Source organism: Tympanuchus pallidicinctus, unplaced genomic scaffold, assembly GCF_026119805.1.
Source record: "Tympanuchus pallidicinctus isolate F22 unplaced genomic scaffold, pur_lepc_1.0 scaffold6, whole genome shotgun sequence".
NCBI lineage: Eukaryota > Metazoa > Chordata > Aves > Galliformes > Phasianidae > Tympanuchus > Tympanuchus pallidicinctus.
In genome coordinates this window covers 19,081,477-19,104,984 of record NW_026294780.1, presented here as the reverse complement: position 1 = coordinate 19,104,984, position 23,508 = coordinate 19,081,477, and the positions used below count along the sequence as shown (strand labels likewise).

Here is a 23,508-nt window from a genome sequence, read left to right as displayed (position 1 = left end):
CAATTCATGTGTATATCATTGTAGTATTTCTGGAGTTCAGTCATCTTCATTTGCTTGTTTATTGTCAGATTTGTAGGATAGGATCTCTGACTTCTTTACCTTTTAACCAAGCTGTTTGCTCTCCTTAAAAACAAAAACTAAAAAGCCACTGCTGTTTCCCTAATTAATATTATATAAAATTATCTGAGTACACAAAAGTCAACTTGTTCAGTTTTAAGCTTAGTCTTGTACCAAGTGTGCTATTTTATTTGCACCTTTATATTGCTTGAAAAAAAAAAATGTAGTTCTTAGAGAGTAATAATACTTTTTTGTTCTTGGAGTTCCTATTCAGTGTATGTGTAGCTCAGAGTAGTTGCTTGCTGTGATTTATTTAGCTTTTGTATCCCCCTAAGTATGTGCCTCTTCTCCCACTTCCAGGATGTCCTTACAGTTCACTATCATCTGATACCATCACCATCCAAGAGTAAAAATGGCAGCAAAGAAAAAGAAAGAGAACAGGAAAAAGAAAAAGATGTGAAAGAAGAATTTGCTGAAGCTTTACGAGATCTAAAAATACAATGGATGACCAAGTATGTCTGCTGTCGTTACTACAGAACCTTGAAGCAGCTATGCAAAAGAAACTAGGAAAAACATTGCTTTGAACTTCAGAATCTTTATTTTCATGTTCTCCTCTCTTCTAGGCTGGATACCCCTGATGTGTACAACGAGTTGAAAGAAGCCTTTCCTAATCATCTTCCACTATATGTTGCTAGACTTCATCAACTGGATTCTGAAAAGGTTATTTAATGTTTTAAAACTTTGTCTCACTGCATTTATTTAGCCTAAACAACTGAATCCTTATACATGTTTGGCCTTGAATTGATTACCATAGCTGTACTCAGTGCAATAAAGCAGGAATTCCTGATTAGATTAGATTGACAGTGATATAAGCTAACTGAACATAAATTACCTTATCCTGCAATAGAACGAAAGAAGGTGTGCCTTCATATAGGATGTTGGCTTCTCATCTGTTTCTTGTTCAGCTAAACCTATTGCTTTAGGCTACAAAGTGTTATTCTGATGGTATCTGAGCAGAGTACATTTAACATTTTGCTCCTCTTATGAACTGATGTCATAGCAGAATTGCCCAGACAAGCAAGGACAGTAACCTTTGAAATAATACAGCTTTATTTACCATCTGTCGTTGTCCTTAAAAATGAGAACTGCAAACTGTTACACAGAAGTGTCTGTGTGCCTGGGTTATTTCTGTTCATCTTAATGATGGACACCTTCATGTGTATGTCAGTAGTTTTAATTTTTTTTCCTGTTTGATTCTGATTTCACATTTCAGTCAGAAGTGAATAACTGCTACCATTATTCCTTGATAAATCATCAGTTTGTTCTGGAAGGTGTTTTATTCCTGTAAAATCTGCATCTGTGTGTGTATGTGTGTGTGTGTGTTCACTTTTTTTTTTTTTTACAGTCTGGGTGAAATGTACTATGTACGTGGGGTATCTTGATAATGCAGACTTACCATCAGGTTTTTCCATGCGAGAAGTTGGAGAAGGTGTAGAAAAGGCATATTGAATCACTTAACCTTATTTCTGCATGCCTTTGCAATTATCCTAGTGGTAATAAATAAAATCAGCAATCAAGTAGCATGATTTCATATCACTAAATACATTTCTTCCCCTTCTTTTAGGACCGTATGAAAAGACTTGATGAAATTGTTGAAGCCGCGAATACCGTAATCTCTCATATTGATCAAACAGCATTAGCAGTTTATTTTGCTATGAAGACTGATCCCAGACCTGATGCCACTACTATAAAAAAGTACCTAACCAGTAAATAATTTTCTTGCATCCTATTTTTGTAATCTCTGTACTTTCTCTGCATATAAGAATTGGAATGACTGTAATTGTTTTGAATGGCTTGTCTTATTGTTTTAAGCACAGACGATTTCAAGCTTGTTTGCAGGATTTTGTTCCTTACTATATTTCAAGAATACAGGAGCACTGAAGTCTGCAGTGGGTTGTCTAGAAATGATAAATAAAGTAAGGGTTCTTTCAGGATGTAAATGAATCTGAAAAAATGGGATACTAAGGTTGTATCAAACTTAATGTCACTTCAGAGGAAACCATTACAACCTTGATGTAGAGGCTTGTGTTTGGAATGCTAACTTCTTTTTCATAATACTTTGCAACCTTTTGTAACTGGGTTAGAAGCTAAAATTGATAGCAGTCTTAGAAGTAACTGCTTGCCAAAAATCTCATTTGTTTAAGATACAATGACCGTAATTCTGCTTCTGAGTATTTTTGAGAATTTTTTTTTTCCTATGTTACTTTTTACTTTTAGATATGTTTCCCTGAATTATCAGTATTCATCCCTAGGATGACAGTATGTTCAAGTTGATACCCTAGTCCAGAGAATTATTGTGGTATGGTTTTAGTCACAAATATAAGAGCTACAGATTTGAAGATTAGGGCCTTAGAAGGGGAGATTGAATGCTTATTTGTTATGTTAGATAATATACCAGATTTCAGTTGTAAAAGTAGTCTAGCTTTCCTGAATCCGTGTGTGTAATTCTAGAGTCACTGACATAAAAACAAAGTTATGCTATAATAAATTTCATTCTAAAGATTTCTTGGTAAGTTGAACCATTAGATCATGTGATTGAATCTAACATCTGAAACTAAACACCAGATGTAATGGTGCTTTAAATGGGTGCAATTCCCTTGAAGTCAGCAGAATTGTATCTGCTCATGTTAGTGCTGGATTTGACTCCGCTTGTAATGCCAAGAGCTGTAAAGCTTTATTTCTAGGTGCTGGCTTACCCAGTTTTAAAATCCTGAGCTGCCCTTGCCGTAAGACACCAAAGATGTTTCAAACTGAGGAGAACAATCGAGTTTTTGTAATGTATAGTATGTCTCAGAAATATTTTTTTTTTTCTCAGTTAGTTTTATTTGTAGTAAATAGCTCTGTTTTTAAGATGATGTTTGTGCTTATTTTCAATCTGCGTGCTAACTGCTGATTGTCAGTACTGACTCTGTTCTTAATGATGTGTCTATGAAAAGTCCTTAATATTTTTCTTGCTGTTTTTTTTCTAGTGAAATGGAAAAACAGAAGACTACTTTAGTGGATGCACTTTGTCGAAAAGGAAGCGCGCTGGCTGACCAGCTTCTTCATCTGCAGACCCAAGATGGGGCTGCTTCCAGTGATGCTGAAGGCAAAGATGAGGATCATGAGAGTTGCTCAGAAGCCTTGACAGAGACGTTCTGGGAAACAACAAAATGGACTGATCTGTTTGACAGCAAGGTAAGAGTGCAGAGCAGACTTCCTTTTGCATATTGTACTTTTTTATGCTCCTCTTGGAATTATGCACCACCTCTGTGTGCACATGTATGTTCCTCCCTTCTGCATGTTCATGCTGTCCCCATAAGTTGTGCTTCCTTAGTGACCTTTTTCCATAGAGATTTTGCAAATCTGTGGTAAGCTCATCTCTCTGTATATTAACATAGGGTTAAAAGGAAGGGTATAGTGTACCAGATTTCCTTTAAAAAGGTGCTTGCTTCATTGAATTGCCTCTCTCTGTACCTTTCAGGCAGTGTTTTTGGTTAACTTGCTAGCTGCTGTAGCTGTATGCAGAAGTACAAACAGCTACTCTGTTTAGTCCTACATTCTGTTGCTTATTCTACAAAATAGACAGCAGAAGTTTTGTGTTTTGCTGTCAGTAATGTCTATAGAAGTAAAATAAATTCTTGGAAATGTTTACACTGAAAAATTTATTAGCAGAAAACTTCCTGTTATTTTAAGTTTACTAAGACTGGAACTAAGTTTGTCTCTCTGTTTGAAACAGCTATTCCAGAAGAAAAAATATTACTTGAGACATTATACTTGTGTATACTAATTCACTGATTTTTGACTTTTTAATGGTTGAGTTACTATGTATTATTTAATTAGCTGCTGTGTGTAATTCTACATATGGCTTTGGAAGACAAAAGAGGCGTTTATTTCTATTTCAGTTAAGCTGCCAAAGCTGCACTTCAGATAGTTACAAAAGAAAATAATAAAATTTTATTAATTTCTTGACAATAAATAGTCTTCTTAGTAAGAGCTTGTGCTTTTGCTGGAGGTTTGAACAAGAAGGTTGAAAGGTCGATGGTAGCTGCTCTCGCTTCTTGTAGTGCATGTATTCACATACATCTTTTAAGCATTTTTCTTCTGTTCTTAGTCTGATTGTAGTATCCCATGGTAGCAGATTGTGCTTTAATCATACTATGTAGGACAGGATGTTCTTGCTGCCTATCTATAACTACAATACTAGTAATAATGAACCCTGTTCTATTTTAATCTTTTGATTATAAACATGATGTTCATGTTTTCAGTGGGAAAAACTATCAGCACAGCTGTCCTACTGGAAGTGTATCAAGAAGAGAGCTCTGGGTCTGGAATGAGCAACTGTGGTTTGATTTGGGCAGATTAGGGATCTGAACTTCTCTTGGATCCAAGCATGGGACCTATCTGTATGCAATTCAGGTTTTCTTCTGAAAATGGATGCCGCTGTGTTGTTCAATAAGTAACTAAAAGGCCAACATTGTTGTGGCATTTCATGTGGAAGTGAGTTCCATTGTGGTTATTCAGTGTGTTGTTTGCTTTCCTTCTTGGAGTTACTACTAAAGCGTATCTAAAGTGATTAGGAATACTACTTTTAGTGCAGAACTGTTGTGGAATGCTCTGGGTATTTTAGACCAATGGCTTCTGAAAATTCTGAGTCATCCTAAAAATTCCTGAGATATGTCATTGTTCTATGCTTTTTCTGTCCTGTACCCATATCTATCCTCACTTATTCAGCCCCACCTGGCCCACCTGCAGTTTGTCATTTTTGGTCTCTTGCTGCTGAACAAGTTGCTCTGTATCAGTATAGCAGTGATGAGTAATGTGAATAATATTACAAGGGCCACAAAAATTGTTGTTGTATCTGTCATATGAGGAAATGTTGAGACTGTTTAGCCAGTAGAGAGAAAGCTTAGGTAGATGTTGTGAATAATGTGTGATGGAGGCAGGGAGTAAAAAGAAGATGCATCCAGGCTCTTCACAGTGATCCCAGAAGCAGGGCAGGAGGCAGCAGAGACAAACCATAGGAGTGAGTATGTAAGCAAAAGGAAAGTCTTTCTGCTGTAGAAGTGATCCAGCACTAGAATGAGTTACCCAGATAGGTGTTGAAATCTCAATCTTTGAATTGTTTCAGTCATAGTTTGGCAAGTAGCTTAGATAGCCTGCTAGTTCCTGCATTGCTTTTCTTTCTGCTTTCTGCGTACTTGTTGGCTGGTCAGCAATTATGCGGTGATAATTTTGCTATCAGTTTAATCTTTCAAAAGACCATGTCATGGATATATATTCTCATCTTCCCAATGGTACTGTTCAGCAGTTATAACCCCTACAGATTAAATACAAAAAAACTTGAAGGGAAAGAAATAAAAATACTTCAAGCAGTATCATCACGTATGTATGATTATTGGAACAGACTTAGCTTTTCACATTTTTACTTCTGTTTTCTCTTTCTGGAAACTCTGCAAGGAATGAGGAGTGAAAATAGTGTGACTTCAGGTCTTTGTGTGCTTTGAAAGGAGACAGTAATGCACTCTAATGGTTTTCCTTGCTAACAGATTTGAAGAAAAGAACTAAGGTCAGACCCAGGGAGTTATTCTCAAAAGAGAAAACAGTACTGTTTCTCTTCATTGCTATGTAGAAGTTCTGTGTTTGCTGTGGTTTGTATTTTCTTATTTTCACTGCTAACAGGTGTCATGCCCACCTGGTAGTTTCCAGGAGAACTAACTAGTAAGCAATTTGACAGCTCATACCTGCTGTTTAAGCTCTTAGCACTGTGCTTTCTATCCAGCAAAGTAGTGCTCTTTGTGTAGTGTATGACAAAAAAAAAGCAATGACAGTGCCCTCAAATACACTACAGACCGATAGCAGACAATAAAGAAGGAAAATTGGCTCATCCCTTCTCATAAACAGTAACAACTCAACAGGAGAGTGATAGCTATCTGGAGAGATGCTGCTCCCTTGGCTGCTAATCCTTAAATGGAGGCAGGGAGGTGTGGACCCAGGCTCCACTACTTCTGGTCACTCATGTGCATTGCTTGCACCTGGGCTCCTTGGCTTTGCTAGGCCTTCTCACCTAGTGCTCAACCATTGGTTGAGGCCATGACTTGGCAATTCTACTGCATGTGGTCATTCAGAACCATAAAGCATAATTGGATCATCATTATATGTTTATTTAGCTCTATTAATGTCCTAGTATAGTCTGACATTAAAATAAATAGGAAAAATGTAGTTATGTTCTTCTATCTATTGCTGTATACTGTGAGAATAGCAATACATGTGTTACTTTTCTACAAAAAAAAAAAAAAGAATTTAACAATTTGCAGTGCCTTCCTTCCACTTCTACCAAACTGCTTCTGATGTTCAAGCTGACTGGTCAATATTAATCTGTTTTTATCATGGCAAGTTTTGTAGGTGGGATTGTGTTTTAAAACTTTCTCAACCTTCTGCTTGAATAAACACAAATGTCGTCATCTTTTAAATATCACCACTAGCATTTAGTTTTCTTCCTTCCTAACTTTTTATCCATGTAGAATAATTGTTCCTATAAGTCTCTGGTTCACTGTTGCATACAGTTTTACTGTTTTATTACTGGATTATTTTACTACTTTAGAAACAGTGTGCCTAGTGCATGTAATTTTGTTTTGAAGACTGGTAGGGGAAAATCTGAAGTTTTGAGCATCTTAGAGGAATCTTAATGTTTGTGTAGTTCACATCCACATCCTTTTAGGAGTCATAGAATCACCAAGGTTAGAAAAGACTTCCAAGATCACCTAGTCCAAGTGTCCATCTTCCATCAAGATTTCTGGAGAGAAGTTTGCGAATAGCATTGAGGACATAGTAGTATTTAAAGCTTCAAAATAAATTCTAAGAAACAGACAAGTATTGTTGCAACAAAGGGCAAAAATTTTGTCTTTTCTGTTTATGATAATCTTCAGTTCAGACTTGGGCTTGAGAAAATTCCCATTGGTAGTAAACAAACAAACCAAAAAAATGACCAAAATGCATTTCTTTGACTGTGTTCTGGAAAGACTTAAATGGGACTGTGTGGGACAACACAAAATGAAGTGTTGTGGCTTGATTGTATTGCCTAACCTTGGGTGACTCATTTCTTTTTTGGGGGGAATATAAACATGGAAAGAGGAAAGGTAAAGTTTGGAATAGTAATGTAGGAGCAGGAGTAGGCCTTGTGTTGAACATCCTCATAATCCTCAAGAGGCAGCTAAGTTATTCTAACACGAGGTTAGAACTGAAAATGTGGAGCTCTTACTGTACGTGAACATGACTTTGTGTCATTGATGCTCTAAAGATAGAGCAACAGGGTGAGAATAAGTGGGTGTTAATAATTGGTACGGTACGCTAGTGCTTCAAGTATGTTAACAGCTTTAGAAGAAACATTGCATTGATAGAAACTGTTTTTACCTCAAAGCTTCACTTGGGTCAAAGTTCTTCCAGATGATGACAATGTTTAAAAGCTAAGTGGATTTCTGAAAACCCAGAGAGAGCATGCTTTCTTCTGTGTGTATAAGATGTGTTGAAAATATCATCACTTCTGTGTGTTTTTGCTCACCCTCTAGTAAATCAAGTGCTATTTGTATGCAACCTTTCTTCTGCTGTTGAAGTATGTGCACACATAGGTACACACAAGGTGTTAAGTTCCCTTACTTGCCTATTTTCCATTGAAGTGTCATGCTTGTCATGTTATAGCAAGTGTGTAGGAAGACTGGTGCTTGCTGTTGATAGTAAGTACGTTGTTCCTGCTTCCTCTGTTCTAGTTAGATCACTTCTCTCTGAAGTTTTACTTCAAATGATGCATGAAAGAAAATATGTATTCTATATAGAAAAGCAATTTGAATATACCACAGTTGAGATAGCTCTGTTCAGCAAGTTTTTGTTTGATTATGCAGGCACTTTTGTGATGATGCTTTAGTACTTTTTTAGTGTTGAAGTATAAATTTTGTTGTTGGTTTTTTGTTTTTTTTTTTCATTTACCTGAGCATAACTGTACACTTTGCAGGCCAAAATGACCAGTTTCAAACAAAACTTCTACAGGAGAGTAGTAGGATTTACCTATTTCTTGCTGACGTTGGCTCATCTATAGAATTTAACTCCCCTTATCGCCAACAGCTAATCCAAAGGTTAAGCAAAAGTCATGTTTAAAAATAAGTAAACAGATAAAATACCCAGACCTTTCCATCCTGCCTTTTAAGCATCTTTGGCCTGGAGTGTTTTTCATATTACTGTCAGATGCAGCTGTCTGTTCCAGCAGATCATGCTCAGTCACTGCCAAAAGGTTGTTGCTGTGCACTTGATTCCATGAACTCCCTTCCCTCTCTGAAAATAAGATAAGTCAATTTTTGTATGAATATTGCTTTTATTTGTAATATTTGATTGAGCAGAGAGTCAACATAAGAAGCTGAGAAACCTTAGTTTACTCCCATAGCTATATTTGAGCCTGAAGAAGCTCACTCCCTGATAATACTGAAGCTGTCATGCTTATAATTCTTACAGTGAGTTGTGTTGTCTATAGGTGTTGTGTAATGTAGCATTTTAATTATTTGTTAATGTAGATACGTTTTAATCAACAGTTCAAATAATGAAGTAACTAATTATACAAATCTCTTTTCCTTTTGCTAAGTATAGGTATTAAAATGCCAGAAAGGTTTTCATTAGCTAATTGTTGAGTATTGGTGGACCTTAAGTGTGCTGGTTTTTTAAGGAGCATTTTCAGATTTGAAAATACTGCATCCATGCAAATGTCTTGAGAGATCATTTCAGAGCTTTATCCTCCAAAGTATATGCATCTTTTTGTAGCTGTCAGCGAGCTGGCAGGCGATTACCAACTATTTCTGTGGGTCTGGCTTTCAGTACACTTATTATTACAGGCCATTAGCTTGGGAACGGAGGAGCTAACATTTATTTCCCAACCCCAAAGCATCCTAAAAGTGCATATTGTTTTTTGTTTCCGTTGATACAGTTCTTTGGTCAACTTTTCATCTGTATCATTTGTTCTGTAAAAGCTGGCCTTGTATTTATTGAAGTTATGAAATAATACCAAGCATTTAGAATTCATTTCTATTCTTACATCTAGCAGCTGTTTTTGTACACTATAGATTTGTTTACTTGCTGTTGTATACAATCTGATAGCAGCTGTTGGTTATATCTTAATAGCATCCCCGTTTTTATTGTTTACACACATCGAGGAATGAGCTCCAGTTCTGTGATACTGTAAAGCTTGCACTATTGTAATTTATAAGGCTTAATTTGATCAATATATGCACAAGTAATGAGGTATTATTTCTTAAATCTTGTTAATCTATACCGATTTTAAAGCATTCCATGCATTATTCTTAACTTCTGAAGTGCTAACAAACTTCTAGTATTTTTACTTGTTTACAGCTGACTGTGGGTTGTGTTTTTTTGTTTGTTTGTTTTTTCAAGCACTTAGAAATGATCTTTTTATCAAAAGGTCTTGGAGCATTGTTTCAACCTTTTGGTCCTTGAGAGATTTTTTTTTTTTCCTCATTTAGGAATACCCAAACTTTTACTTGGCCAGAGTAAGGGTATTTCGTAAAATACTTTGTTTTCTTGCTACAAAAACTCTAGGAAGCCCTGTTACGAAAGAAATGCTGTCAAGTGGCTTTCATCCTGCCTTTATCACTGATGTTCAGTAACCATTCAAAACTTACAGGGTCAGGTAAGAGCTTTCTTAATAGAGCAGTGACATTATTTCTGGTTAGCCTTTAATATGTTTGCTGAAAGCTCCAATGCATCTCTCACCTGATTTTGGTTTGTTTTCTTTTGGTTTGGTTTGTGGTTCTATCATACTTTCAGAAAGGATTTTTTTTTTTTCTTCATTTTACTTCTTTAAGTTTAGTTTAATCAACTGAGTCTGCTGATGGATCCACTGAGCAGTTGTTCAGAAGTGTTTGGATTGAGAATGCAGCATGCAAAGTACTTTTCCAATAGCAATATTTGGAAAGATTTGTATGTGAATGGTGCTCTATGCTCATTGTTGCATATGTGTGTGTGCTTTAACTAGTACAAATTGTATTCAAAAGCTATTGCAGCTTAAGTGAATACTTCAACATAACCAAATAATACTGGAAGACAGAAGAATAGGCAATGCTTGAGTGCTTGGCATATGAAGTACTTGGCTCTTCAGACCTAGAAAACTGTACCTTCACTTCCATGATAATTAGGTGTGCCATTTCCTTTTCTAGCTCAGTCTTTCAGGTACAGATACTGAAAAATACTGCATGTCAGTTATCATTCAGAAGGAGTGTTCAGATAGCTAAAATTAGGCAGGTTCTTCAGTCCTTGCAGGATAGGAATATTGGATTCCTTAATATTTTATTAGTAGAAAATATTTTAAATCTTTATAATGCAAAATATTTATGTCTGAACACCCTTGAGGTTTTTTTTTTTTTTTTTTTTTTTTTGTTGGCTTCTCAATTTTAAGTACTCGTTGGAAAACTGACTTTCATTTGAGGAATCAGAGAAAAGGAAAATCATTGTGGTGACTGAGGGGAAAGCGAATTGCAAACTCTAATACCAGATTGCATTAAAACTGTACTAAAAATAATAGTAATGTCATGTTCTCCATTTTTAGTGCTGTCACTCTTTTTTTTTTTTTCTTTTTTTTTTTTTTTTTAACTTACTGTAAGCATTCCAAAGGAAATAGATGAAAATGTCCTGATTCATCACTAGTTCTTAATGATGGGTGAAATACTATGAACCACCTTGCAACACTGAACACTGTTAATAGTGTTCAGAACCTGGTTTATTTCACATTATCTCTGAAGTAAACACATTCATTCACACATTCATTTACAAATGCTAGTTGCAGCATTGTCAGGTATTGTGAACTCTACCTTTGGAGTTTGTAGTATCAAGAGGAAGTTTTCTTATCTATTCTTAATAGTGTTGAGGAGTTGACCAAAACCTGAGGTTTGTCTTCATGCTTTCCTGTCTTCATTGCCTGTTTATAACTATGTGCATACCTCTGTATGTATATATATATTATATACACACATACATCATTCAGTATATATGTTCATATTTGTTTCTGCAATAAGTTTATTTCCTGCAAACCAACGCTGTTAATGGAGTCTTTGTTTCTGTGGATCAAAGATACGTCTGCCTGGTTCTTGAAGATTTTATTTTGTTTAAACTCCTTTTTACTATGCAGTTGCCTCTAGCAAATGAAAATCCAAACAACCTAGAAATGTGATGACTAAAGAATTTGAATAATGATGTCTGTATTGCGTAAAATGTTCTAAAGTCAGATACGTCCACAAAGTCATTAGTAGTTTCTAGGATGTTCTTGTTTATAACTGCTACTAGGAATCATCTGTTTTCCTGCAAAAAAAATGCAATCTGTTTCATGTCATTGTTTTGCTTTAAATCACTTCTACTTCCTGAAGAGAATCTGCTACTATTTGTTAAGCCTTGTAAGAGCCAAGTATTTTAATATCTAAACTGTTTTATTTTCATATTGTAGGTTTTGACTTTTGCCTATAAGCATGCGCTGGCCAACAAAATGTATGGGAGAGGGCTCAAGTTCGCAACAAAACTTGCAGAAGAAAAGCCAACAAAAGACAACCTGAAAAACTGCATTCAGGTAAAGGTTGTTTAGTAAAATGTGGTCTGTATTAATTCTGAGTAAATGTTTAACCACAGGAGGCGTAATCTTTGTTATATTTTACATTGTAGAACTCAAAATGTTAACCTTATTCAAGCTTTTGATGTTTGGTCCCATTTTTTTGGTCCCAGTTTCCTCTTTCATTTTTTGTAGAGTATTTACCAAAACTCTTCTGCATATTTAAATCATTATTTGAGTGTTTATCCTGTTATCGTTACTGTTAGTAATCACAAATAGTACCAGTATAACATAGGCAGAGAATTAATGGGAATTACTGTACCTCCTATGAAATTTAATCACATCAAATATTCGTATGTTTAATTGAAAGGCTGTAGATCACCTAGCCTTTCAGATCCAAATAAGCTCAAGTTCTCCAGACTTATCTTTCTGATTACAGATATCCTCAGTGAGTAGTTAATGTCAGTGCAATGTGTGTTGGAAGGACTTAAATTGAAGAATATGACCCATGAGCGTCTCACTTTTTTTTTGTTTGCTTTCTTCCTTCAGCTAATGAAGTTATTGGGATGGACTCACTGTGCAACTTTCTCTGAAAACTGGCTTCCTGTTATGTATCCCCCTGATTATTGTGTATTCTAGAAATCTGGAAATTGTAAACCTAACGTAATTCTATAAGGGCAGGATATGAAAAGATAAGTTTGATTTTTTTTTATAGGAACGCATGTTTTCATTACTGAATGTCGATCATTAAATTGTGTGTATTTATCAGTAAAGGCACCTGGGTACAGCTTAATACCTGCTAACCTGACTCCAGTCATCAGGGAGTTACCTTATTGTGCATCCCATTGCTGGCAATGGACGTGCCAGAACTGCTAACAGAAAAGAGTTGGAATTAGGCTGATATAGCTTACTGCATGCATGTTAGTTTCTTAACTGTTAATTTTAACTGCAAACCTGTAAAAGCTCTGTATTTTTTACGGTAAAGTGACTTTTAACACGTTTGATCTTAATTTCATTTTCAATTGTATGAAGGCCTTAAAGCTACTTCAGGAGTAGCTAAAATCTTATTTATTAGACAAAAGTAATGGGACATAATTATCCATATTGTTTGCAAGAGTTTACATTTGTGGTTTTGTTCTTTGGTTTTGGTTTTTTGTTTTTTTCTGTTTTTGTTTTTTTTTTTTGTTTTTTAAAGAAAAATTCAACCTCTGAAACTGTTAATACATGCAGCTCAGAATTGCTGATGCATAGGTGCTCCTGTAAATCTTCATTTTGGAGTGATTTCAGGCAAACTCAAAAATCCATGTGAACCTGAGTATCAGGACAGGCTGATACGTGTATAAAGTGCCAGACAGTTAAATCTTGACCAGGTATTGTAAAGCTATACATATATGTTTAATAATGTTAAAAATGTAAAACACAACAGAATAAATGTGCAAAACTGACGATCAAAAGAACACCATGTGCACTCTGATACTTTAAGAGATTATTTTATAGGTAATAAAAACAAATAAAGCTAAAAATATTGGTTCATCCAGGAGTATGTAAATGAAATTTGCTGAAAGAGAACACCTTCCAAACAGCAGAAGTTTAGTGCAGCCTAGAAGATCAATGCTTTCTGTTAATGTCTCCCTGCTATCTGACTACTTAGTGACATTGTTCCTCCAGTGGAGGGAAATTGGTCTGTTCGAATAGGTTGTAAGCATGAACCCAAGACAAATGAGCTATATTGCTTGTCTTGCCAGATTTCTTGTAACAAAACATGCAGAGTTCAGCTACAGCTACAACTTCACAGATGTAAACGCACAGAGGGCGTACCATAATTGCACATCACATTCCAAACTGCAAGGTGCAGGGGTGAAATGAAAATTAGTAGTAGTTTTTTTTTCTTCAGTTCTCTCTTACCGTGGCTTTAAGCAACTTGACGTTTGATTCTGGAAATTCTGCTAGGATGGATGTATCGAATATATTGCAAAGTTGTTCCAAAAATTCATAGTCTGTACTGAATCTGAATTTATTTGCCCATAATAATACTGTCCCTGGCTGGCAGAAGTGTACCATTGTTGCTAGCAGGGCATCCAGAGCAGTATGATGGTATACAACATCACTTGCCAGTATAAAATCATAATGGTAAGTTGATAAAGGGAAGTCTTCATTGAGGTCTTCTCCCCACACCAGTTTTCTCACTTCAGGTTTGTGCGTATTCATGTTGTGTGTATTTCTTGAAATATTAAATGAGAGATTTTCAAGAACTTCAGGCAAATCAGTAGCTGTAACATAAGCTCCTAAAGAATACATAGATTTGTTTTAATTCAGAGGTATGTAGTTAAACCTAAAGATATAAACTTTTGATATTACTTCCCCTGCTTCCCCCTCAGCAATAACTAGAATCTTTATTAACATCAGTGTTCAACTTGCTTTCATTTTTTTAAAAAAGCAGTGACGAATGTATTAATTTCAGCTGTTGCTTCATTGCTTTCAAGTGGCAGTCACAGATCTAGATTGTGTTTCATAAGAAATCTGAAAGGAAATAGTTTACTGACCTAAGATGGAAGCCACGATGGAAACCAAGCCTGTTCCAGCACCAATTTCTAAAACTTTCTTGTCTTTGAGGTTGAATCGTTCTTGATTTGATTCCAGATACTGAGACAAAGCCAGTGCCTGAAATAATTACCACGTATTCATAAGATGGTATCAATTAAGTTGCACAAAAATTAATTTGATGTTTTTATACTGTATTTTTTTATACAGTGGAAAACACTGATGGCTGTAACATAAACATAATATGGAAAGAAACACTGTGTCCTGTTCTTTATGTCAAACAATCCGATTAAACTAGTTTATTGTTAATTTTAGGTCTTGTGAGATAATGAATTTGCAGCAGACGTGTACCTTTTGTGATTCCTCTCACAGCTCAAGATAGGTAGCGTCCAAATGGGAACCATTCTATTGATGAATAACATAAACAGATGCCAAAGAAATTAACTGCCCTTTTGTTTGTCTTCTTAAGAGTGGTGTGTTAGGGTTTTAACTCCTGTGCTTCCTCATAATGCATCGCTGTCTACCTGCTGTGGGCAGGCTGACAACTCATGAATCACCAGCCCAATTTGCACAACCTCGCGCTTTTCTTGGAAAGTTTTACCATCTGCATTCTGACACCTGATTAATTTGAGAACTGATGTTCTGACGTTCCAGATTCAGATACAGTTTCATTTATCCATACACTTTATTTTTTATTTTTTTTTTTCCCCCTTTTTTGGTCAGACGTTGTTGGTGAGCTTTTCCAATAAAAGTAGATCTGAAAAATTCTGAAGCACCCTTTCTTCCTCCAGAGTCTACAAGAAGTTCTTTTTTTGCAGCAGAAGGAATGAAGATGGGAAAAGACCTGTTTGCACTGCGCTGGAATAGTTCCAGGCTGTTCTTTCAAAGAAACATTTTCATTATTTTAAAGTACCTTCTTTAATCTTTCACAATTTTCTTCTTTAGTCTCCTTTTTGTAATGCTTGATTGCTTCCATTTTCTAAAATGAGCAGCTGACCATGTGGAGGAAGCAACAATTTTTCCAATTTTTTCCAAACAACTTTTTTTCCTCCCTATCTTCATCCAATTGACCAATTGGAAGGTATTTTTTTTTTTTTTTCTTACCTCTGTAAGTGGAAATAATTTACTATCTACATGCTACTTACATGCCCCATTTCTTATGGTGCAAACTACTAAATCAGTGTAAGGCAGAGCTTTCTGCTCTAGTATTTCACAGCTTAGTTCCTCACCAGAAATAGTAATTAACTAAAAAAAATACTAGCTTGAGGTTTGTCTGCCATTGTCGTTTCTGATTTATCAGTCACGTCAACTCCCTGGATGCCATATTGAGTACTTACCCCAGGCCACACCACTGCTCCAAAGTGTTCTATAGATTCCTGGATGACAATGTGCTGGCCTGCATAAGTGTAATGCTCTTTGTCAAAGTAGTGGGAAACTGTGGGAGCCCAGTTCTGCAATATTTTAAGAATTACTGGTGAATCTGTGAGAGAGAAGATGAAAGGGGTATTACATATGCATGGATTAACGCACAGCTTTTTAAAGTATGAGAAGGACTTTGTGAATATTGTACATGAGCACATGCACTGGAAAAGCTGTCAGGTGATGGGGTTTAAGACCATCTGCTCTCCAGCTGTGGGCAGTCTGGCTGCTGGAGGAGCAGAAGCAGTGTTTTTAACAGGCTACCCAGTAGAACCTATGGATCCCCATCCCTGGAGGCATTCAGGCCAGGTTGGATGGGGCCCTGGGCAGCCTGAGCTGGTGGGAGCAGTCCTGGCAGGAGGCTGGAACTGAACAAGCTTTTAAGACCTTTCTGTGATTGAGTGTTTACGTGGCACTTTACAGATACCAAAATATAAAATACAGAGAAGTTGCCTTCTGCAGCTCATGTTATGCTTGAGATTTAAGTGCTTTTCCTTGTTGTTGTTGTTTTTTTTTTTTTCCTACTGACTCTTGAAATCAGATAGCAAATAGTTTCTTTTTAGCATCTTTTTAGATAGTAATATACTTAATGAACTTAACATGCCTGCTAGAAGATGGCCAGCAGATACAGAATGCTAAGCTTTGCGTTTCAAAGAGAAGAGTACCCGCCATTTCTGTTTTACCTGTTACACTGCCACTCACTAAAAGAGCTGGGTTTCTTGAATTCTTACAAAAAGAGGGTTCTGAAACACTTTTTCAGTGTATTTTGAAACGCTGCTGTTGAGCAAGTGTCAGTGCCACTGTAGTGTAGTACTAACGTGTCTCATCATAGCATGTAGGCTGGGAGGGTTGATGTTCAGGATAGCTCAGCTTAACTGCTCCAACCAATCTCACTGAAATCAGGGCACTTAATGACTGTGCAGCCATTGGCCTTGTGGCAGGATATGCATAGATGATACAACATTCAACTGCAAAGGACAATTTTGCTCTGGCTTGCATGGATTTTGATCAATGCCTGCCTGCAGTTCTTGATAGATGCTCAAGCAAAGCGGTTTAGCTTGTGTTAAAATTTGTAATATCACAGCTTCAGCAGCGCCAGCCCAACCAATACATGTTATAATCAGCTCTCTGGCAGTGCTTGAAAATTATTTCTCTGGTGTCTAAATAAAATCCAGGGGCTTTTTACAATATGCACGTCAATTATGGAGTTAGAATAATTTTCCTAGATTTGGTCCAAAAATAAACTACAACAGAGGGAAAAAAAATGGGGAGAGTAGAGCTCAAGAAGAGAAGTGACAGATTGACGTTCACTATCCAAAGACAGAAAAATGAAGTGATGAAATACCAGCAGGACACAGCAATTGCAGTATTATAAAGGATTATACCGGGGTTGGATTCTGCTGTTGATGAGCAGTTGGAGCTGCAAGTGCAGTTCTCAGACTCACACGGCTCTTCACAGGCTTCTCCTTCCGCTGTTTGGCAGTCTGTTGCTTTTTGCATTGTGTTGGGAAATGACAGCTGCTGTGCCAAGATTGTGGAACTGAAATAGAAATACATACATATATATAGAAAGTTGAGGGAAATTCGTTTGTACAAGATGATTGGAGAGCCGGCTGTGGGATCTCCCCATCCTGCTCTGGCTCTGCCCAGGCTCATATGACTGGGTTGGGTGGCCTCACGCTGATGGAGGTTTTTTTAAGCACCTCCTTTGATCCGTGAGGGAGAAGCTTGGCAGTGCCTGCAGGTAGTTTTTAAGGGCAGAATGACTGCTGATGTGTGGAGGTGGTTTATTTGCACTCACGATGCTGACACCATTGCAGTTCTGCTGCTTAATATATTCCTTATTACTCCCTTTATTCACAGGCACAAGACTCGTGTGCTGACTCCTGTAGCATGGTGTTTGTTCACAGCTATGGCAAGTGATTCTATTTTATTTTTTACCAGTTCAAAAGGGAGAATGCTAAGTAATTGGAATTCTGCAGATTTTGTTTTGTATTTTTCCTCCTCAGAGGGCCTCTATCTGGCAGGTAACGAGTTCTGGCTGCACAACTTTCGTATATAATTCAAAATACAATAGAGGCATAGGAGATTGAATATGGAAGGTAATGCTGGAGCTACAGCAGCCAGTTCAGTTTCGATAGTACACTGCCTGTTCTCAGCAATGGCTCCCATTCCAGCTCCAGATATGAAAAAAAAAATAAAATCAAGTTCTTACTGTGGCAGTTCAGGCTTACAGTTGGCCACGTGGCTACCACAGATCAGATTTGACGCAGCTTAGTAAATGTGTATTTGCTGCTCTACTGTTAAGCACTTGTAATAAATAACTCCTCTGATATCATTCAGTACAGACACGTTGAATTCTAAACTAAAGGAGAGATGTTCTGTTGCGCTTAAAAATCGTTATGCTTTCTTCTCTTTTTTTCTTTGAGATCCTCTGTGTAATGCTATAATGGAATGATAATGGCAGAGTAGTAAAGTCTTTGGCTACAACAAACGGGAGCAAGGCCAAACACAGCAGCCACAGATACAGAAAAGAAAAAAAAGAGCTGCTTACCTTTGGAAGATCTCAGATAGGCAGAGATTTCCAGCAAGTAATGCTCTCTCTTCCCCTGCCAACCCTTAAATGAGGTCTGGGAAGAGGTGGATCCTGGATCCACCCCATCCAGTCACACAGGTGCACTGCATGCAGCTGAGCAGTTTGTCCCTGCCTTCCTGCCAGGTGCTCAATCACTCGTTCAGGCCATCACTTACCATTTCCACTATGCTCTGGAATAGGAGTCAACTTAAATATTCATAAAGGTGCTTTGCTGTTTTTATTAAAGCCCTTCTTAAAAGGATCAAGAGATCTGAAAAATAACCGTGGGTTACACTGATGGGCCTGGTCTGGCCCTGAAGTCCCTCAGGTGCCCAAGTTCTCAGATGTCAGTCTGGGAGAAGAGGTTATGCACTCTGCATTTATTCATAGTGATAGATACATCATGCCGGGCTTCTGGATGCCACAGTAACATCATTCATATCTTTTTGTAGGCGTTGCTTTTGCATAATAGGAAGTTATTGTTTCATACATCCTAATGCCACAGCTATTAGTCATTCATAAAGTGAAGGGTTTTTTTTTGTTTTGTTTTTTGTTGTTTTGCTTTTGCTACAAGCTACATTTAGTCTGGATTCAAATATATTAATGTATGAACAGCTTTCATTTATTACTGTAAATGACCGACTCTACTTGAGGGCTGTGGGCAGAGGTCACTACTGGGTGCTCTTGTTGCACGTGGGCAGTATCTGCATCATCACGTGCAGGATGCTCAAGTTGCTGCTGTCTTACTAGAATGGACACTTCATACAGTTTTCTGATCCACATTTCCCTGAAAGTGATACATCCCTTATAAACATTTAATCTGGGGAAGACAGTATGGCAAGCAAAATCTGTTCCCTTAGAAACTGCTGGCTCTTTGTGGTGGTTAGCAGCTCATGTATTGGCAAAGTGGTTCTGAAGGGAATCATCACCTAAATTCTGTGGTTTCCAAAGAGTTTAAACTCATGGGGGCTACACTAACAGTCTTTGACTTTGTTGCCAAAAAAATAAGTTGCAACACCACGTTTGATTTCTTCGGAACTTTAAGAAGATGGAATAAGTCACAAAATTGTATCTATCTGACAGGGTAATAAAATGCTTAAGACTAAATTGTAAGATGGTAATAAACCTTACGGGAATGCTTTAAAAAGCCATAGAATCACTCAGGTTGGAAAAGACCTTAAAGATCATTGAGTCCAACCACAACCTACCCATACTACTAACAAGCCACCGCTAAATCATGTCCCTGAGCACCACATCCAAACATCCAGGGATGGTGACTCAATCACCTCCCTGGGGAGCCAATTCCAGTGCTTAACAACCCTTTCTGTAAAGAAGTTTCTCCTGATATCCAACCTAAACTTACCCTGGCACAACTTAAGGCCATTTCCCCTTGTCCTACCACCATTGAGAAGAGACCCTGCTCTCGCTGTCACCACCTTTTAGATACTGGAAGAGAGCAAAAAGGTCTCTCCTCAGCCTCCTTTTAGCTTTTTCAGCTTTAGCTTTATTCAGCTTTTAGCTTTTATCCCCTCTAATAAATTTTCTGCCTCAACTTCTGAAATTCATTGCTTGGAAAGGGCTTTTGGATCTGACCGCATGGCCCGAAATAAAAAAAAGTAGGTTACTGAGCAGTAGTACTGTGTGACTCGGTCCTCAGCAGTGAGCACAGCTCTGCTGAGAGGCTTCTCTGTTTTCTTGGCACAAGGTCACACTACGTTGCTGGTTGTAGTCAGAATTAACAGGCGAAAGCCACTTCCATCTGCTCGAAGGAGAAGCGCAGTTGCACTGCAGTGTGAGTTAGGACCGGCCATGCACTCAATGTTTCTGAGCACTCGTGCAAAGTTCAATACACTGCCTAATATGCACGTGTGTCTGTATGCATATATATGCCTAGAGCATTGCTGTACACCCTTATGATATTTGAGCCCATAAGGTACATGCATCCAAATGCAAAAAACCAACATGTTAGGTGTGCGTGGGCAGAGCAGGCAAGGAGTGCAGAGCTGAGTTCGTTAGTCAGCAGGAAGCATCCACGTCAGTGTTAGGGTCAGGGCAGTGGAGCAGTGCCGTTACCTGTTGTGGTGCAAGGCGCTGGAAGGCTCCCGCAGGCTGATGCCCCCTCCAGAGGTTTTTATACCGCCGCGCACCTGGAAGCAGCCGCGCTGCCCGCCAGGGCTGGTGGGCTATTTACAGCAACATGACCAGGCAGCGTGCGAAGGGCTCGCTGCCCCATGCTCAGATCTTTTCCACTTGCGGCATGAAACAAAAATGCTCCTGAACCTCATAGTCCCGAGTGCTGCTGCCTCACAAGCAGAACTGTGGGGCTTTTCCAGCCTCTCATTTGCCAGGCTGGCTGAGCCCCGTCAGGATCTGCAGTCCTGACCCAAGGGAGCAGCTGCGTGCGAGAGGCACAGCCCGAGTGTGGAGGAAAATGAGGGGTCGGAAGCGGCTCCGAGGGAAGGTCAGGGCCCCGCGGACTCCCTGCAGCCGGGATCAGCAGCGATTTGCACGGGCAGTGCCTGCTAGCAGCGATGGGAACTTCACTCCCTCAGGGAGCTCTTGTTGCTCTGCAGCACTAACGGGAATTATAGATGTCAGACATACACCAGATGTGCGTTGCTTGCACACATCAAGAATCAAGCAGTTGTGTGCATTTTCCATGGCTGCCTTTCTGCCTCCTGTCCCCCATTTCTCCCCGAAAGGATTTTTAAGGAAAAAAAAAATTGGAGTAAAAAAAGTTTGAAAGGAGCTGTGAAAGCCGAAGGGCTGGCAGGCAGCTGCAGGATGAAGTGAGAGAGGAGGGCAGCAGTGCATATTCGGCTCAGCATGCAAGGATGTGCACCTTTCGGGGGAACAGACTGTGAATTCAGGTCTCATTCTCCAGAGCAGAGACATGAGATGAGCCTTTCGGGGCTGTGCATTTCCCACCTCGGCCACGGGAAGGCTCCAGCAGTTGCATCGAGTGTAGGAGACGCCTGGATGCTTGCACCAAGTCACCCTGATCTCCTTTCTCTGGAATATTGAAAAGAACATATCTATTGATTTATTTATGGATCCAAGGGGCAGATCATTAACTTAACTATGTCTTAAAAACTGTGCCTCATCCTTGTGCACTACACAGCCCCCCTCCATTTCCCCTCACTGTGAAAATAGGTGGCCCTGAGCTAGGTCAGGAGCTGACAGCAGAAAAAAGAAGGCAGAGATGTCCAACTCACTGTTGAAGTGACTGTTGTCTCTGTTGAGAGGGTTTTGTTGTTTTTTTGTGACATGATCTTTCAAGCAGGCATGTTCCTGGCTCTCATATCAATGTTTTGCCTCCGCAGATGGACGTAGCTCAGACCAGTCCTGCTGCCAGTGCTCTGCCTTCAGCTTTGGTGCTGGGATTAGTGCTGAGCACAGGCACTGCACTTTTCAAATCAAATCGAAGGAAAAGGCTCGCTCCTTGTTCTGTCTTGTGAGGGCAGTTGAAAAGCAGCTTCAGGATCAATGGTATAGCATGGTTAGAAATAATTTAGGTGTGGCTTCACTTCTTGCCTGTAAGTTATGCAGGTAGCAACACTAGCTGCTTGAAATACAAGTGCTGTTCAAACATACTTTACAGATAATTTCTACAAATGCTTCATGTGCCACAGTCTTTCTCCAAGCACTTTTTGTTTAATGCTGCAAATGAGCTTCATCTGGGAGTGCAGCACCATGGCATTAAAATTTCTGCGGGCTTGAGTGGGCAGAGGGCATTCCACCACTTCAGGCCTTGTGATATAGAATCAGGCTTTCTATGATATTGAATCACAGAATGATTTGGGTTGCAAGGGGCCTTAGGCCACCCAGCCCCAACCCCGTGCCATGGGCAGGGCTGCCCCCCACCAACTTAGCTGCCCAGGGCCCTATCCAACCTGGCCTCGAGTGCCTTCAGGGATTGGGCACCAAAGCTTCTCTGGGCAGCTGTGCCAGCGCCTTACCGCCGTCACAAGTTTCTTCCTGACATCTAGCCTATATCTCCCTTCTCTGAATTTAAAACCATTCCTCCTTGTCCTATCACTATCAGGTTGTGTGAAAACTTGGTCCTCTTCCTGCACATGAGCTCTCTTTAGGTGCTGGAATGCCACAATGGGGTCTCCCTGGAGCCTTCTCCAGTCTGAACAAGCCCAGCCCTCATTCTGTCTCTGTAGGACAGGAGCTGCAGCCTACTGGTCATCTTCATGGCCCTCCTCTGGACTCAGTCCAACAGCTCTGCATCCCTCCTGTGCTGAGATCCCCATGCCTGGGTGCAGTACTTCAGATGGATCTTAAATGGGCAGAGTGGAGGGGGAGAAGTGTGGCTTAAGGTTTGTTTGCTTGTTTTAGTTCTGTTTATGTGAATCCCTGCTGGTTGTGTGGGTCTCTTCCCTTTGCTGTGCTTTCAGACCTCCAGCAATGTAGGCAGAGTTTCCTTCTACTTATCAATGAGATTGGTCACAAACTGCCCGGACATTGCAGGGATGTTACCAGCTGCCACCTGGAGCAGGGCTTGGCACTGAGGAGCAGCAGTGCTAGTGGGAGCTGATGAATGATAAGGCTTCTTGTGGAAAGGGAAAAGGGTATAAAATGTCATAGAATCATAGAATGGTTTGGGTTGGAAGGGACATTTAAGACCCCTTACTTTCAATCCCCTGCTATAGGCAGGGACACCTCCCACTAGACCAGGTTGCTCAAAGCTCCATCCAGCCTGGCCTTGAATGCTTCCAGGGAGGGGGCATGCCTCTCTGGGCAACATGTTCCAGTGTCTCACCATTCTCACAGTAAAGAATTTCTTCTTAATAATATCCTCTGAAAGGGCCATCAACCTTGTAGTTTAGCATCCTGTATTTAATATCACGCCTGTGAATTTTCACAAGCTTTTGCAAAGGTACATGCTAAAGATCCTTCAAGAAATCGAGCTTTGATAGGATGAGAAGAGAGTTATCTCCTGGTTTGATAATTTGTTAACAATGAGGAAGCAGTAAGTTGGCAGGTACGCAGAACATCACAGGGAGCAGTGCTGCTGAGAGTACCCAAGAGATGTGTGAAGGAGATGGCATGGTGATGATGTAATGTAATTATTTAGGATAGTGAAATTAAAAGTAAGCTGAAGAATTGCAAAGGGATCTCTGATACATTGTGAGAGGTGCGAAAATGATAAATCAGGCTCTGTGCTGACAGGTACAGCATAATGCATACAGATGGGCTCAAGCTTGGTGTCACTTAGGAAAGAGATATTAGTGGGACTGGCAACTGCCATGCTGCTTTCCAAAGTGTATCAGTAGTC

General features: G+C 39.1%; 2 protein-coding genes across 4 annotated transcripts in view; one reads left to right on the top strand and one right to left on the bottom strand.

Moving 5' to 3' along the window:
• The window catches only part of TPP2 (tripeptidyl peptidase 2), a 48,209-nt gene extending 35,341 nt beyond the window's left edge, over positions 1-12,868 (top strand). For both annotated transcript variants that reach the window (XM_052705827.1, XM_052705828.1), the window contains 6 exons: positions 418-569; positions 681-777; positions 1,682-1,812; positions 3,087-3,294; positions 11,591-11,710; positions 12,239-12,868. In XM_052705827.1, the coding sequence (XP_052561787.1) occupies positions 418-569; positions 681-777; positions 1,682-1,812; positions 3,087-3,294; positions 11,591-11,710; positions 12,239-12,328 (798 nt within the window). In that variant the 3' untranslated portion in view covers positions 12,329-12,868. The remainder of the gene's footprint in view (positions 1-417; positions 570-680; positions 778-1,681; positions 1,813-3,086; positions 3,295-11,590; positions 11,711-12,238) is intronic.
• METTL21C (methyltransferase 21C, AARS1 lysine) lies at positions 12,387-20,640 on the bottom strand. Of its 2 annotated transcripts, none has more exons than XM_052664472.1 (5): positions 20,298-20,640; positions 17,035-17,189; positions 15,568-15,710; positions 14,233-14,350; positions 12,387-13,974 (listed from the first exon to the last, which is right to left on the bottom strand). In XM_052664472.1, exons 2-5 carry the CDS (start codon positions 17,147-17,149, stop codon positions 13,580-13,582), a joined length of 771 nt encoding a protein of 256 aa, XP_052520432.1. In that variant the 5' UTR covers positions 17,150-17,189; positions 20,298-20,640; the 3' UTR covers positions 12,387-13,579. The 2 variants fall into 2 exon arrangements, with proteins under 2 accessions (XP_052520432.1, XP_052520433.1); XM_052664473.1 differs by lacking the exon at positions 20,298-20,640 and adding an exon at positions 18,204-18,228.
• Positions 20,641-23,508: the final 2,868 nt, after the last annotated feature.

Bases quoted from the DNA above. Each gene is read 5' to 3' on its own strand.
- METTL21C (XM_052664472.1), bottom strand. From the start codon at position 17,149: ATGCAAAAAGCAACAGACTGCCAAACAGCGGAAGGAGAAGCCTGTGAA. The intron at 15,711-17,034 runs GTATAATCCTTT...TCTCTCTCACAG, and splicing joins AACAGCAGAATCCAACCCCG to ATTCACCAGTAATTCTTAAA. The intron at 14,351-15,567 runs GTAAGTACTCAA...TAATTATTTCAG, and splicing joins GAGCAGTGGTGTGGCCTGGG to GCACTGGCTTTGTCTCAGTA.